The sequence below is a fragment of the Prionailurus viverrinus genome, chromosome F1 (genome assembly GCF_022837055.1).
Source record: "Prionailurus viverrinus isolate Anna chromosome F1, UM_Priviv_1.0, whole genome shotgun sequence".
Lineage (NCBI taxonomy): Eukaryota > Metazoa > Chordata > Mammalia > Carnivora > Felidae > Prionailurus > Prionailurus viverrinus.
Window position 1 is genome coordinate 14,794,091 of NC_062577.1, and position 13,709 is coordinate 14,807,799.

The 13,709-nt window shown below is 45.5% G+C and overlaps 1 protein-coding gene across 1 annotated transcript in view; it reads right to left on the reverse strand.

Annotated features, from left to right (window-relative positions):
• The window catches only part of TNR (tenascin R), an 82,607-nt gene that overhangs the window by 29,575 nt on the left and 39,323 nt on the right, over positions 1-13,709 (reverse strand). Inside the window, exons 8-15 of the mRNA XM_047840799.1 lie at positions 11,668-11,757; positions 10,301-10,564; positions 9,400-9,669; positions 8,139-8,258; positions 7,062-7,208; positions 4,586-4,705; positions 1,137-1,280; positions 331-461 (exon numbers count right to left, since the gene is read on the reverse strand). Coding sequence (XP_047696755.1) covers positions 331-461; positions 1,137-1,280; positions 4,586-4,705; positions 7,062-7,208; positions 8,139-8,258; positions 9,400-9,669; positions 10,301-10,564; positions 11,668-11,757 — 1,286 coding nt within the window. The remainder of the gene's footprint in view (positions 1-330; positions 462-1,136; positions 1,281-4,585; positions 4,706-7,061; positions 7,209-8,138; positions 8,259-9,399; positions 9,670-10,300; positions 10,565-11,667; positions 11,758-13,709) is intronic.

Below are 13,709 nucleotides of genomic sequence, written 5' to 3' on the forward strand. Positions count from 1 at the left end.
GTGAAATTTTTTCCCAAAACGATGTACTTATATGGCTTGGAAGTTTCCACTGTGCTTTGCATCATCATATTGGAAGCACCACCCAAAACCAAGTGAAGTTTTAAAGGTAGACACCCCCATTATCCAGAGCGGAAACTAAGGCTCAGAGAGGCTTCGTGTTTTGTCTCAACTTGTAAAGAGAGTAGTAGAGAAGCCAGGACTAGCACCAAAATCTCTAGCTTACAGACTCAGGCTTTTCCCTCAACAGCATGTCTGTATCCGTCACGGGAAACCCAGTTTGCTCCCTTTGGATGGCCTGATAGAAAAATCTCCCTTACAGAAAAATCTCACCTTGCGGCTTCCATCAGTGGATTTGTAGGTTAAGATGTAGTTTTCAATCTCTGCTCTGGGAGGCTGCCAGGAGATCAGAGCACTTTGTCTGGTGACTTCACTGGCCGTCAGGTTTGCAGGAGGGTCCAGGACTATAAAGAAGAGAAAATGCCAGGAGTACCTTCCTCTCCAGCTCCTTTCCGTTTGATTCCAGGTATCAGGTATTTATCTGCCCACCTACGTGGTCTCTGGGCTGCTTACATGCTGACCCCAGTTCTAGCTTGGACAGGAGCAGAAGATGATCAGTCAGTGTCATGATCATTCCTGCACCTATTTCCCCCTCTAACCTGGGCCTCTGGGCCCAGGTGTGTCATCTTCCAATCTGACCTATGTCTGAAATCATGACCTAAATAAATCTGCATGTCTGTGAGTTCACTCTTGAACTTGCATCATCATCCCCACAACTATACCTTTGTCTCCTGTTCTGGCCATGATTGCACCCAGCCAGTGTCTCCCAGATATCAAGCCCTTTCATATGCATCCAGTTTTTTCTGGGCCAGATCCATTTCCAATACTGGCCTCTCTTGGCCTGGTTCTACTGCTGTCAGCCAGACCCAGGATGAAAGCATAAAATAGACATGTGCCTGCTGCCTGAGAGCTGCAGCTCACTGGCATTTGGGCAGCAGTCGACTGAGATACGAACAGCTCATAGCTGCGCTGTCCAAAGCCTCTAGACTCTAATTTAGTCCACCACATGGGGACGGATAATTTTCAGGATCTGCAAAAGCATCTAGGGATGCTGGATATGTAGCCAGCCGTGTACTCACGGGTAGAGAAGTTGGTGCTGATGGTACCACTGGTGAGAGGTCCACTGGTGGCATACATAGTGACAGTATAGTGGGTGCTGGGAAGCAGGCCAACGAGCTGGAATCCCTCACTGCCTCCGTCAACCAGGATGGTCTCTCCAGCAACTGAAATCACATGAACACGGGTAAGAGCTGACTAAGGCGATTCCACCTGGGAAAAGCTTATCAAATCCAAAGACATTTCATAAAGATTCAATATTGAAGGATTGTGGAAGACATCTTTTAAAGGCTATTCAGCTTAGCATTGGATTCCACACAAGCATCTCCTCTCATCATGTTTTGCATCTCGATTGAGAAACATATTCCTTATTTGGAAGCCAAATTGTCTTTTCTGTGACTTCACTCAAGCCTCTGGGGTTACAAAGAAAAGCTGAAGCCTCTGTCTCCATGGCTCCTTCCCCCCCACCACAGCTTCGAATCAAGCCCTCTCTTCTAGGCTGAGAAAATTTATCCCCAACCACCATTACATGTATGTGGCAGCTCCAAATCTGTTGACTTCTTGCACCCATGGGCAGAGCTCCGCATTTATTTCTACCGTATTTTGCCTTGTCAATTGAGTTTTGGACCACTGTTTCAGTTTATTGAACTATATTTGAATTTGGATTCTATTGATCACAGTTAAAAAAAATATCTGAGCACAGTTGACACACAATGGTGCATTATTTTCAAGTATGCAATGTAGTGATTCAACTTCTGCATACATTATGCTATGCTCAGCACAAGCATAGCTACTCTCGGTCACCGTATCACAGTATCAGTGACTACCCAGATTTGTTTTATATACAAATGTGATAAGCGTGTCTTCTCTGTATTCATTCATGCTGTCAATAAAACTTCGCTAGAGGGGCGCCTGGGTAGCTCAGTTGGTTAAGTGTCTGACTTTGGCTCAGGTCATGATCTCACAGTTTGTGGATTCCAGCCCCACGTTGTGTTCTGTGCTGACAGCTCAGAGCCTGGAGCCTGCTTTGGATTCCCTCTGTCTCTCTGCCCCTCCCCACTCGCGCTCTGTCTGTCTCTCAAAAAATAAGTAAATGTTAAAAACAAAAATAAAAACAACTATTCACTAGAGCAGGGCCAAGCCCTTTCTTGTGTCTTTAGAATACTCCCAGATCACTCAGCATTTAAGAAAGTTTACAAAGCAATTCTCCAAACTAGGTGGGGGTTTCAAGTTCCTTGTGATCTAAAGGTGTAGAAGGCATGCAAACAAGTTAAAATCCACACCAGTTCTTTGGAAGAACATACATAATGACTCTACCTTTTTAGTTTCCTCATTTGCAACATGCTGCCAGCGGTCGCTGTTCCAGCCACCTCATTCATGGTCACTGTTCCAGCCACCTCAAACCATGGCAGTTCTCCGAAGTCCTCATGTTCTCTCATATCTCTACAAATGCACTCAGGCTGCTCTCTTTTCTCGGAATTCCTTTTCCTATACAATCCTTCTCTAACTTTACCTGAGATCAGCTTGTTTTTTTCCCCTTCAACACCCTCACTCCCAATCAGCGATCCATCTGTTTTGTGATTGCCTGTGTCATGACAGTGCTCACACTGGGTTGTACCCAGGTATTGGTTTCATCCTCACCAGAGTGAGGTCTGCGAAGAGAACTCAAGCTCTGTCTCTGAATCCTTGCAGCCTTGGTGAGTGCGTGGCTCGTGGGAGGACATCAAAAGTATTTGTTGCACGAACGGAGGTTAATTGGTATGAGGGAAGCATGTACTTTGTTTTTTTTTTTTTTAACGTCTGTTTATTTTTGAGAGAGAGACAGACTGTGAGCAGGGAGGGGCAGAGAGAGGGGGACACAGAATCTGAAACAGGCTCCAGGCTCCGAGCTGTCAGCAGAGCTGAACCGCGAGATTATGACCTGAGCCGAAGTTGGACACTTATCAGACTGAGCCACCCAGGCGCCCCTGGAATCATGTACTTTGTATCTGTGAGCGGGTGGGTCTATCTACCTTGGGGGAATATTGGAAGCTTTGGCAGAGGAGATAGTGTTGAAACTGACTTAAAGAATGTGTGTGTCTAAGCAGACAAGTAGGGAGGGAATTTCTTGGTAGAGGAAATGACACATGCAAATGCATGGCGGTTTGGGAAGGCATGGTGAGAGTTAAGAAACGCAGGCCCATGGCATGCAGGGAGGGGTGGCAGGAGTTGACACGGATCGCACATGCACATAGCAGGGTTCTGGTGGAGTTATAGTCATGATATTTGTTCCTTGAGAAGGGTCATCCAATCAGCTACAGTTCTAACTCCAAACATGATCCATCATGTATTTTTCCATCTAAGTGATAAGTGGGTTTTTCTTTCTTTTTTTCCCCCCTTAAATTAATGTATATTTTTAATGTAATTATTTTTTAAACATTTAACAGAGTTCTTTTTTTTCACTCTTAACCATATTTTATTTTATTTTATTTTATTTTTTTTCAATATATGAAATTCATTGTCAAATTGATAAGTGGGTTTTTCTAATACCATACTGAAATCCAAGTGTGTTAGCAGATTGGCCAGTTAAAAAAAAAAAAAAAAGGGACCTAAAGTGGTTCTGGTAAACCTTTTAGTGAACCTGTACTTGTATGCTATACCCACTAATTCTTTTCCCAATTTATTTAATAGTCTGTTTTGGTTTTTATTTTCCCAAGCTTTGACCATCTGTTTACTTTGCAGCTTACAAAAACTGGCTTCCTCTGTCATTTTTGAAAATCAAGACATCTGCTTATCTTTTGTCTTCTGGTATCTTTGTTCTCTGGACTCCCGGGTATAACCCACAAGAATTCTGTGATCACATGTATAATTTGGCCAGGCAAGTAATTTTCCTAGGCCTAGACACTTGAATCACTCAACACTATTTTGCTTTGGGCTTCTCTATTCAACTTCAAATAATGTAAGGTGAACAAGCATGGTAAGAAGACATTGAAACTCAAGATTTCATGCTGGATCAACCTTTTGGGTTGGATATGGGTAGACAAGACTAAAGCAACAGGAGTTTGCTAGGCCTGGATCCTTTGTCACCTGTTTTCACATATTATCTGCTCCGTGCGTGGTGCTTTAGTGGTTTTCTCGCTCTGTAAATATCTAGAAAAGTCTGCGTTCCAGCCCATAGCATTTGGGGCCATGTCTTAGCTCAGTTCTGAGTTTTGTCTTCCAAGTGCTATTGCTCTGTTTTTTGTATTTGCCTTTGTTTATGTGCCCTCCTTGTACATTTCAGATTCGGCCCTTCTGCATTCCCATAGTTGGTACTGTTTGCAGAGTTTGGGGACATCTTGAGAGCTTGAGAGTAAAAGTAAAGCAGGAAAACTTCTAATATGTTCCTCAGCTTGATAAAATGTCCTTTAAAAAACAAAAACTGTCATACTAGCCTTCAGCCCCAGTCCCCACCCTTCCCACCTGCCTGATACACAGGCCTGTAGACATTCACCTGCAAAGTGTGTGAGAACAATGACATAGTTCTCCACTTCACTCACTGGTGCCTTCCACTGCAGTAGGGCTTCTGTTGGAGTGATGTTGGTGGCGATCAGATCCACAGGGTTGTCCATGGCTGAAATGGAACCGGAGAATATCAGGTGAACGTAGGAGGCACTGCAGCGAACTATCTCCTGCAGCTTCACCCATCGCGCACGTCTGCAGCTGTGCCATACAAAATGATGAAGTGAGTGGAGACCTCTTTCCTTTCTCCCCTTCTGATCTCATTCTCTTCTCCCCTTCGTCCTTCCTCCCAAGTACCCAGTTTTGCCCTGATTGGTCTGTATTGAGTTCTGGGTATCCTTTTTGTGGCATAGAGTCAAGGGGATTCTTCCAGGCTAAAGGCTAGTGGTGCCTGTTGGGGGGAACAGAGTTTGCTCATCATGGGACCGTGTGCCTATTCTTATTTGCCCATGTTCTATGCATATGTTTCTTACTATGCTTCCCTTCCATAAGGTTGGGATTTATTTTAGAAATGGGGGTTAGTAGAATAGTTTAAGTATCAACTCAACCCAAGTATCATGTAATTTACTTCTGGGGACCAAGATGTGCTGTTGACCCCTAACTGCAGGTTTCTATAGCTTGCCCGTATTCCTCATTTGAAAGCAACAACTGTGAACTTTTGTTCAGTTTTAATATCTCAACTGCATCCATCATCTGTGTCTTCAGCAAGTTCTTCCAATGCAACCTTATGAGAAGAGACAAAGAGGAAAAGTCTTGGGAGACTACAGTTAGCTTGATCCCTCTGAGATTAAGTGTGAGATCCTAAAGGAGTATCATTTCTCCCAATTGCAAAATCATAGACCTTACATTAAAACAACAAGATAAGATATTTTTGTGGGTCATCTGGTTGTCGGGAGTTCCCAATAGCTCTGCTTGAACCTAAAGGAGGGTGGTTTGGGTTGGTGCACTACTGAATATCTGCTTTACAGATACTTGCTGCTTATAACCACAAACCCAAGATGAGGTGTTTTGACCCAAGTTGCTGCTTTCTTTTACCCTAGGGGGTAGGAGGCTCTTGAAATTCATTTTCTTGTTCTCAAAGAGAAAGAGCCTAATTTCTTTACTATGAATTTCTAAGACTTTCAGGAAGGTGAGAGGGGGGCTTCTTTTGACTCATTGGGCATCACTTTGGGTCAATATTTCTTGATGCTTTAATGGTCACAGATAATTTGATGGAAAGGAAATATTGGACCAAAAATATTGCTGGGTTATCTGTAGTCACAGGCCTGTGAGGAGACTAGGGAAGATGAGAATACCCTGTGGTGTCTTTTAGAAGAATAATTTCTTGAGGTTCTGAACATTCTGAAGGAACATTTCTAGGCCATTACTTTACAGATGTTTCTGGGCCTGTGAGAGTATCTACAAAAGCAGTGAGGAATTCCAAGTTATCTTTCCCTCGTTCAGGAAATGCCATTCTCTGAGGAAATTAAGCAGCCTCAGGAAAGCCGGCTGTTCTAACGAGGCAGGTTGGATGTTTTCCCATGCGCTGTGGGAATAATAGCTTCACTGGAAGGTTAGATCTGGGGTATGGGGACAGAAAACTTTGTCCCCTATGGTGACTTCTACAGCAAATCTTTCCTAGTTCAGCATGGTGGGCTGACTGAGAAGGAGGAGCAGTGGAGCTGTTGCGGGAGCCCTGTTCTCAGGTGCATCCAAAGGGCTCACTTTCTAAAGGAAGGCCACCACCTTTTGAGCATAAAGCAATAGCAAATGCAGCCACTTGGTGGCTTCTGGCCACAGAGGATGAAGAGTTTCAGGACCCTATGGGTTATTACTGATATAATCAACTTTTCCTTCTCTGAGGTAAAATTTACTTGACTGAGTCTTTTAAAAAATTAAATGTGAGGGACGCCTGGGGGAGCTCAGTCAGTTGGGCGTCTGACTTCGGCTCAGGTCTGATCTCACCGTTCATGAATTTGAGCCCCGCATTGGGCTCTGTGCTGACAGCTCAGAGCCTGGAGCCTGCTTCAGATTCTGTGTGTGTCTCTCTCTCTGACCCTCCCCCTTCCTTTCTCTCTCTCTCTCTCTCTCTCTCTCTCTCTCTCTCTCTCTCCCCCTCCCTCTCAAAAATAAGTAAACATTAAAAAAAATTTCTTTTAATTAAATGTGATGATTCAGATGTCTGTTCTGGAATTCACTTTCATCATGTGTCTTTAAAAGGTCACCTTTCTTACTGGAAATTCCATGAAAATTTCTGACCCAAATCAATAAGGTCTAAACTTCCAGTATTAGGAATATCAGTGGGGAGAGAAATTGCAAATTGCTTTGCATAACACAGTGAGTCAGAGGGACACCCAAGAATGGAGCCTCTGAGTCCAGGACCAGTGCCCTCTGTATTAGCCAGAACAACTCTACTGTTTGCCTCTTCTGTCTGTTGTGGGTCCTCAGCCAGCATCCTGACTTGGCTCATGACAGGGAGACATGCCTACCTGTGTGAATGAGGGTGCAGACGCGCTCACTCTCCTCTCTGCCCCGCACACTGTTGAGACTTATTTCATATTCAGTGGCTGGATACAACTTGGTGATGGTGAATTCTGTCACCGTGTTGGGCACCACTGAGCTGTCCAGCCGTCCCACTAAGGAAGAGCAGAAGCCACTGTTAAAGTTCAGCAGATGCTTCAGCACAGCTCATGGTATAGTCTATCTACATAGAAGCTTCTGGCAGCACTTTGTCATGAAGCACAGATGGGTGCAAAGCTCAGCGCTTGGTGGGGAAAGAAGAGAAGTGGTTCATGGACTGGGAATATTGGAGCTTGAGGAGAGCTTGTATGCTGGTCCCACCTCCTCATTTTATAGGTTCCTTGGAACAACAACAACAACAACAACAACAACAAAGTGGTTTATTTAGTTTTCTAACAAGCTGGTCTTCTTAAGGCAGTCTAACAGGCATGGACTGTGAAGAGGGGTCTATGCAGCCCGGAGACAGGGTAGTCTGGAAAACCCTCCCACTGCCTCCTTGCAAGTGGGCATGCCCTCTACTTTGTTAACAATGTGGCATGCACAGCAGGAACTGGCAGGGTGAAGGTCTGTGCCAACTTTTTCTGACTCCTGACTTGGCTGGAGTGGTAGAAATAGGACCACCATCACTGTGGCTCCCTCTAAGGCTCCATCTGGCTCAGCCGAGTCTTTAGGAATCCCCCCAGGCTTCTAGTCTTGGACTAGTCTCTCGGGAAAGTGCACATGACCCTGGATCTTGGCAGATTTTTTAGGGGGGTTGTTTCTCACTAGACTGCCTAGATAATGGTGACCAGTTACCATGATTTGCTCTGCTGGTTGAGGACCTGGTTTCTGGGTGAATATAGTCCAGCCGTGTGTGAGAGGAGTTGGTGAGTTCAGGGTTTCTTGCCTGCTCCTCCTTAACCCACTCTCATTGTGAAGGAGCGCGCTACAGAGAGGGGGAGAATGCAGGCAGGGGTGATATCCTCTGGGATATGTATTTCTCCCAGAGCAGTTGTCACTCAGCACCAAATCCCATCCATTTGTGAGAAATCAAGTGACTTTATTACCTTGTGTTGGCCGATACGATACTCGGTAGTAATCAAATGATGCAACAGGAGGGCTCCAGGAGACCATAACTGAGTCCTTGGTCACATTGCTAACTGTGATGTCTTTGGGGGGATCAATTCCTACAAGGACCCGCGTGTTTGTGGGAAAAAGACAGAAAAGCACAGTGTGAGAAAGCAATTCTTATCCTTGGTTTCTTGTGGACCAAGAGCTAATAGTGTCGCAGGGACAGACAAGCCCTTTGTACTAGGGCATCCTTAAAGCCATGATTAGGCCCAAGTTTCAAATGAAAAGTCATAGGTATGGCTAAAGCCATGTTCATGGAGAATATTTTAACAACATTAGGTCGAACTGGCAAGCTCTGTGCTGTGCAGCAACTGTTAGCTGTGTCAAGGCCAACTGGAACTTTCCTTTAAGTTCATATGTTTTCTTTTGAACTGGGAGTAACATAGTCATTTTCCCTAGAGCAGCTTCTCTTAGACAAACCCAACTCTGTTTCTCTTAGTTTTTAGCAGCCACCTATGGTTCAGTTTGGAAAAACTGCCTATTGACTGTAGAGGGATTTCAGAGCACGAGTCCAGAACAAATCCACTTTCCGAAACTGTATTTCATTTGTACTGGGTACCTCATTTTTTTGACTACTGGAGGACTGCAGGGTCGAAACCAGCTGAGTGCTTAATGTACTTGTCTAGTTAGTGGGTTCTTGTCATTATATAGGAAACCACCCAAATACACATGTCCTCAGCCACATGCATACCCATATCTGGGATTACATTTGAGAATGATGAGATGAATTTGACCCAATAGTCTCACAGTGCCTGTGTTTTCCACACCACATGCAAACCAACCCCACTCTCTGAGTACCAGGTTCCTACATGGCCGCATGCTAGTGCTCGTCCCACATAATTTTGAGGAAGCATCATTTGTACGAGTGACCTTACTGAGCAGTCAAGAGATGGAGTTTCCTTTTGAAGGTTAACTCTCTTCAGGCTGGTAGTGTGAGAACCTCTGGACCAATGCATTCAAGCCCTGGCCTCTTCAAGACATTGACTCTGTCCTACCTTCCCAATGGAAGCTTCCCATCTTATACATTTTATGCAGCCCTGGAAGAGGTGGCTCTTTCAGAACAGCTCACAGACCCTCTCTAGCCAAGTGAGGCAGGCCCCTACTTCTTGGGTGTTTCTCTTTGTAACTTTCATTGACTTGTTAAAGACCTCTGTAGGAACCCCCTTCACCACCTGCTGTTGAGCCCTCCCACCTCACCTGTGGTGATGGAGCCCACAATGGGTTCAGAGGTCACTGTGCCATGGACTGCCACCAGGTTCACGATGTACTCGGTGGCTGGCTGCAGACCCATCAGGACAGTGTGCCTCTTGGTAGCTTCCAGGGAGATCTCTGTCATCTCTTCCTCTTCATCCCGAGGGCTGTAGTTCAGAATGAGTCTGTCTGCTGGAGGGGATGGGTCACTCCAGGTTATGTTTACGCTGGAGGAGGTCACGTGAGAAAAGTGCAAATGGGAGATGGGGCGGAAGCCTGCAAAGCAGAGAAGATGATGGTTCTGAAACACACACGAGGTGGTGGGACCACTGGGCTAGGAGAGCCCTCTGACTGAAGGGATCTGCTTTCCTTATCAATTAGGAGGGATCTGCTTTCCTTATCAATTACGACTGTACCTTCACCTGCTGACTCAGAGCTTACAGCCCCTCACTCTCTAGTCCTGTCCATCTCCTTTCTCCAAGCCTTATATTGAAAAATGAATGCCCTCAGCAGGGTAACACCTCATAATACTTCTTCCTAATACTCACGCAGGATTTAAAATCTTTGTCCTGGGAGAAATTTAACATGATCCCATGGATCCTCTGAATGCCCACTGATTTAGTGCAGATGGGGAAAGATGAACAGAATCAATCCCTATGTCCAGGTTTTAGAAAACCAGATACAAATTTTCAGGTACGTAGGTAGCCTTTCTCCTCTCTCCCCTTTACTTCCAACCATTCCGTCTCGATGTATTTGTTAATTTATCCTCGATCTCTTCTTTCTCTACCCACATTCCTCCTTCTCTAAACAAAATGGGGGCGTTGGAAGAGTAGGCTACTTAGATGACTTTCTCATACTAAGATCCATTGATCCCTGAGCCCAGCTAGGATGTCTGCTACCCTGGTACCTGTGAAGGCATCCACGGTGGATTCGAAGCTTTGCTGCCGACCCCTCTCAGCAGTGATTGAAATGATGTACTCTGCCCCAGGCTCTAGATCTGTCAGTGTGTATGAGGTTCTGTCCTTGGGCACAGTGACTTCTGAGGCAATCCCGGAGGACGGGGTAAAGGTAATTCGGTAGTGGTCAATGGGGCCGTTGGCCTTGGTCCAGATGAGGGAGATGGAGGTTTCCGAGGAGGCTGTCACCATGAGGTCTCGGGGACTATCGAGTTCTGTGAATCAACATAAGTGGCCTATTTTACACAAGTTCCATACAAGGGCCAGTGTTTATTGGAATTGGACCTCCCTGTGGATTTCTAACCTATAAACAGGCCTGCTGACCATGAGGATTAGCTTGTCATTGCTGACAATTCTGTCACATTTTGTTAAGTACCTTCCCTTTGAAAGATGGCCAAGGGTTTGGTATATAGATGGACAATCTGCATAAAGGTATTAATAGCTCCAACACCATAGGAATACATCCACCTCTGGGACATACCTCTGGGACAAAGCTGGCTTTCCATTATCAAGCTTTCCGTATTCATTTTCTTCCAGCTTTTCTCAGCAATCCAACCAGGGTAAAATAGGAGCCACCATCAAGTAGGGATATGACATTCCTGGCAATAGTAGCTACCCCTGTTCCTGAGGCCATTGTGACTGATCTGGCCATGGGTGTACAGGTAATTAGGTTTGATAACTCCTGGGGACCTGTGTCCTTGTGGTTCTCTTAGAGAGGTTGTCTATGTTGGAATGAGCCTTGGAGCAGGGATTGGCTCAAAATCCCCACCCCATGCCAGCTGCCTGTACCTAAAGTTCCAGAGTGATTTTGAAATTTACCCAGAATTTGGAAGCAAATATGTCAGATGCTGAGTGGCAAGGGTCTCAAGTGGAATTTTCCATTGCCCTTAGATTTAACGGGTTGTTTCCAAGTCTAAACCTTTATCCCTATGACCTTTCTGAGGGCTTCTGTCATCCATGGTGAGGGACATCACATTCTGCCTGCTCTGAGGTATTATATTAGAAAGACTTGCTATGACACCAACTGATTTCGAATTTTCCATCTCTGGGGGCAGCCCACCAGACCATGGGAGACCATGCACAGATCTGTGGGGAAGTGAGTGAGACCATCCTGCATATTGATAGCAGAGGTTAGGCACAGAGATCAACGATCTGCAGGTAGATGTTGTTCCTAGGCTGATAACTGTCATCCAGGGACCTGTTCATCAGGGGGCATTGCCTTCTGACCGGCCCTTGCCAGGACAAGCAAGCCACAAGCCTCCGTGGCTTCTCAGGCTTGCACAGCATCCTGGTCTGCTTCTGTAGCAGTCCTACTCACCAGTCCTGGCATTCATGGTGGCTGGTACACTTTGCTGTGAATTCATGACAGCGGATATTCCAACTCCATACTCCGTGCCAGGCACCAAATCTGTCGGTAGATGCAGAAACAAACATTATTCTGTGTGTGTGTCAGTGGTGGGGAAGGCAGAGAGGAGGGAAGCAAAATAAGCTTAGATTCCTGTACAGATCTTATGTTTAGTCCTTCCTGAATCTCCTCCTAATTTTACGTAGTAGGAAATCCCAATTTCAACATTTAGGAAATCCATACCAAGTCAACAGGATGAAGTGCTCCATGCAGCTTCCTTCTTACTGCTGGTCTCGTCGGGAAGGCAGCAAGGCTGCCCTTGTTAGTGACCTTAAGAAATGTGCTCTCCTTTGGAAGGTCTTCCAAAGGTCCTCAGAGTCTCAAGTTGGTTACGGCTGGTGAAGGGAGTTGTATAAGTTGTGAATTGGAGGAGGGATTGTATGGATATGGGCCTTTAAAGCATTTCTTTTTTTTTTTTAATTTTTTTTAATGTTCATTTATTTTTGAGAAAGAGACAGAGCATGGGGGTGGGGGGAGGGGCAGAGAGAGAGAGGGAGACATAGAATCTGAAGCAGGCTCCAAGCTCTGAGCTGTCAGCACAGAACCCAACTCAGGGCTCGAGCCCAACGCAGGGCTCGAACCCACAAACCGTGAGATCATGACCTGAGCCAAAGTTGGATGTTTAATCGACTGAGCCACCCAGGTGCCCCTAAAGCATTTCTCGAATGCTGTGAGCATCAATCTGCACCTTTTATAGATAGGGATTGAAACCATATGGGGACTCTGGGATCCCTTCTAGGGAGCAACACTGGATGAATAGGCTACCAGGCCTTTAACATAGGGGCAGGCAGAAGCCTTGCTGCTGTGGGCTCCCTACCAAGGTTGTTAATTCAGATGCCAGGGTATTTAAAGTTATGGATTCAATCTTAGATTTGACTTCCAGGGGACTCTGGGAAGATGGAAAAAACACAAAAACTGTCCAACTAAAGGATATAAACTTTTCTGGGGAAATCCTTTGGGGGATTAATACAAAGAATCACCGGGCGCCTCCCAGGATACCTGCAATTATCTGGGGTATCTCCCTACTGTCTCCCATATTCATTTTCAGACTAACTGGCTTGACCGGTGTATTAATATCCTATTGCCGCTGTAATATATTACCACAATATCGTGGCTCAAACCAACACAAGTCTGTTATTTTATAGTTCAGCATCAGCAGGTCTGAAGTCTAAATGTTTCAGCAGGGTTGCAGCCTCTGGAGGCTCTGGGGGAGAAATCGTTTTTTTGCCTTTCCCACCTTCTAGAGGCTTCCTGCCTCCCTTGGCTTGTGGCTCCTTAATCCATCTTCAAAGCCAACAGCATAGCATCTTCATATCTGTTTTTCTTTCTGACCTCTGTGTCCCTTGCCCCATCTTCTACTCTGATTCTGATCTCCCTGTATCTCTCTTATAAGAACCCTTGTTCTTATATTGGCCCCACCGAGATAACCTAATCACACCTACAATTTCCTTTTTGTCATGTAGGTTGACAGAGTCACATGCTCCTGGGATTAGAATGTAGACATCTTTAGGGACCATTATTCTAGCATCAAACTAGCACAAACTCACCCTCATTTACTAGAAGTGGGATTGTAGAAAAATACAAAAACATCAAATTATCACCTGTGGGGTCCCCCATGATGAGCCTGAGTCCTTCTGGTAGGCATTTTGGTGGGGGGGGGGGGGCAATCTGTGTGGGGCCACAAGAGCCATGGCTGATGATCATGTTATTCTACATTTATATACCATTTGTTCTTTTCAAAATACCTGGATATGTTTTGACCCTCAGCACAACCTTGTGAGGATGGTGGGATGGGGAGTCTTTTCTCCATCTGCATTAGTTTCTTGTGGCCGCCATGACAAATGATGACAAGGGGTGGCTTACAACAACAGAAATGTAATCTACCACAGTTCTAGAGTCTAGAGGGCCCAAAACAAGGTGCTGGGGGGGGGGGGCAGTGCTCCTTCCCAAGGGGG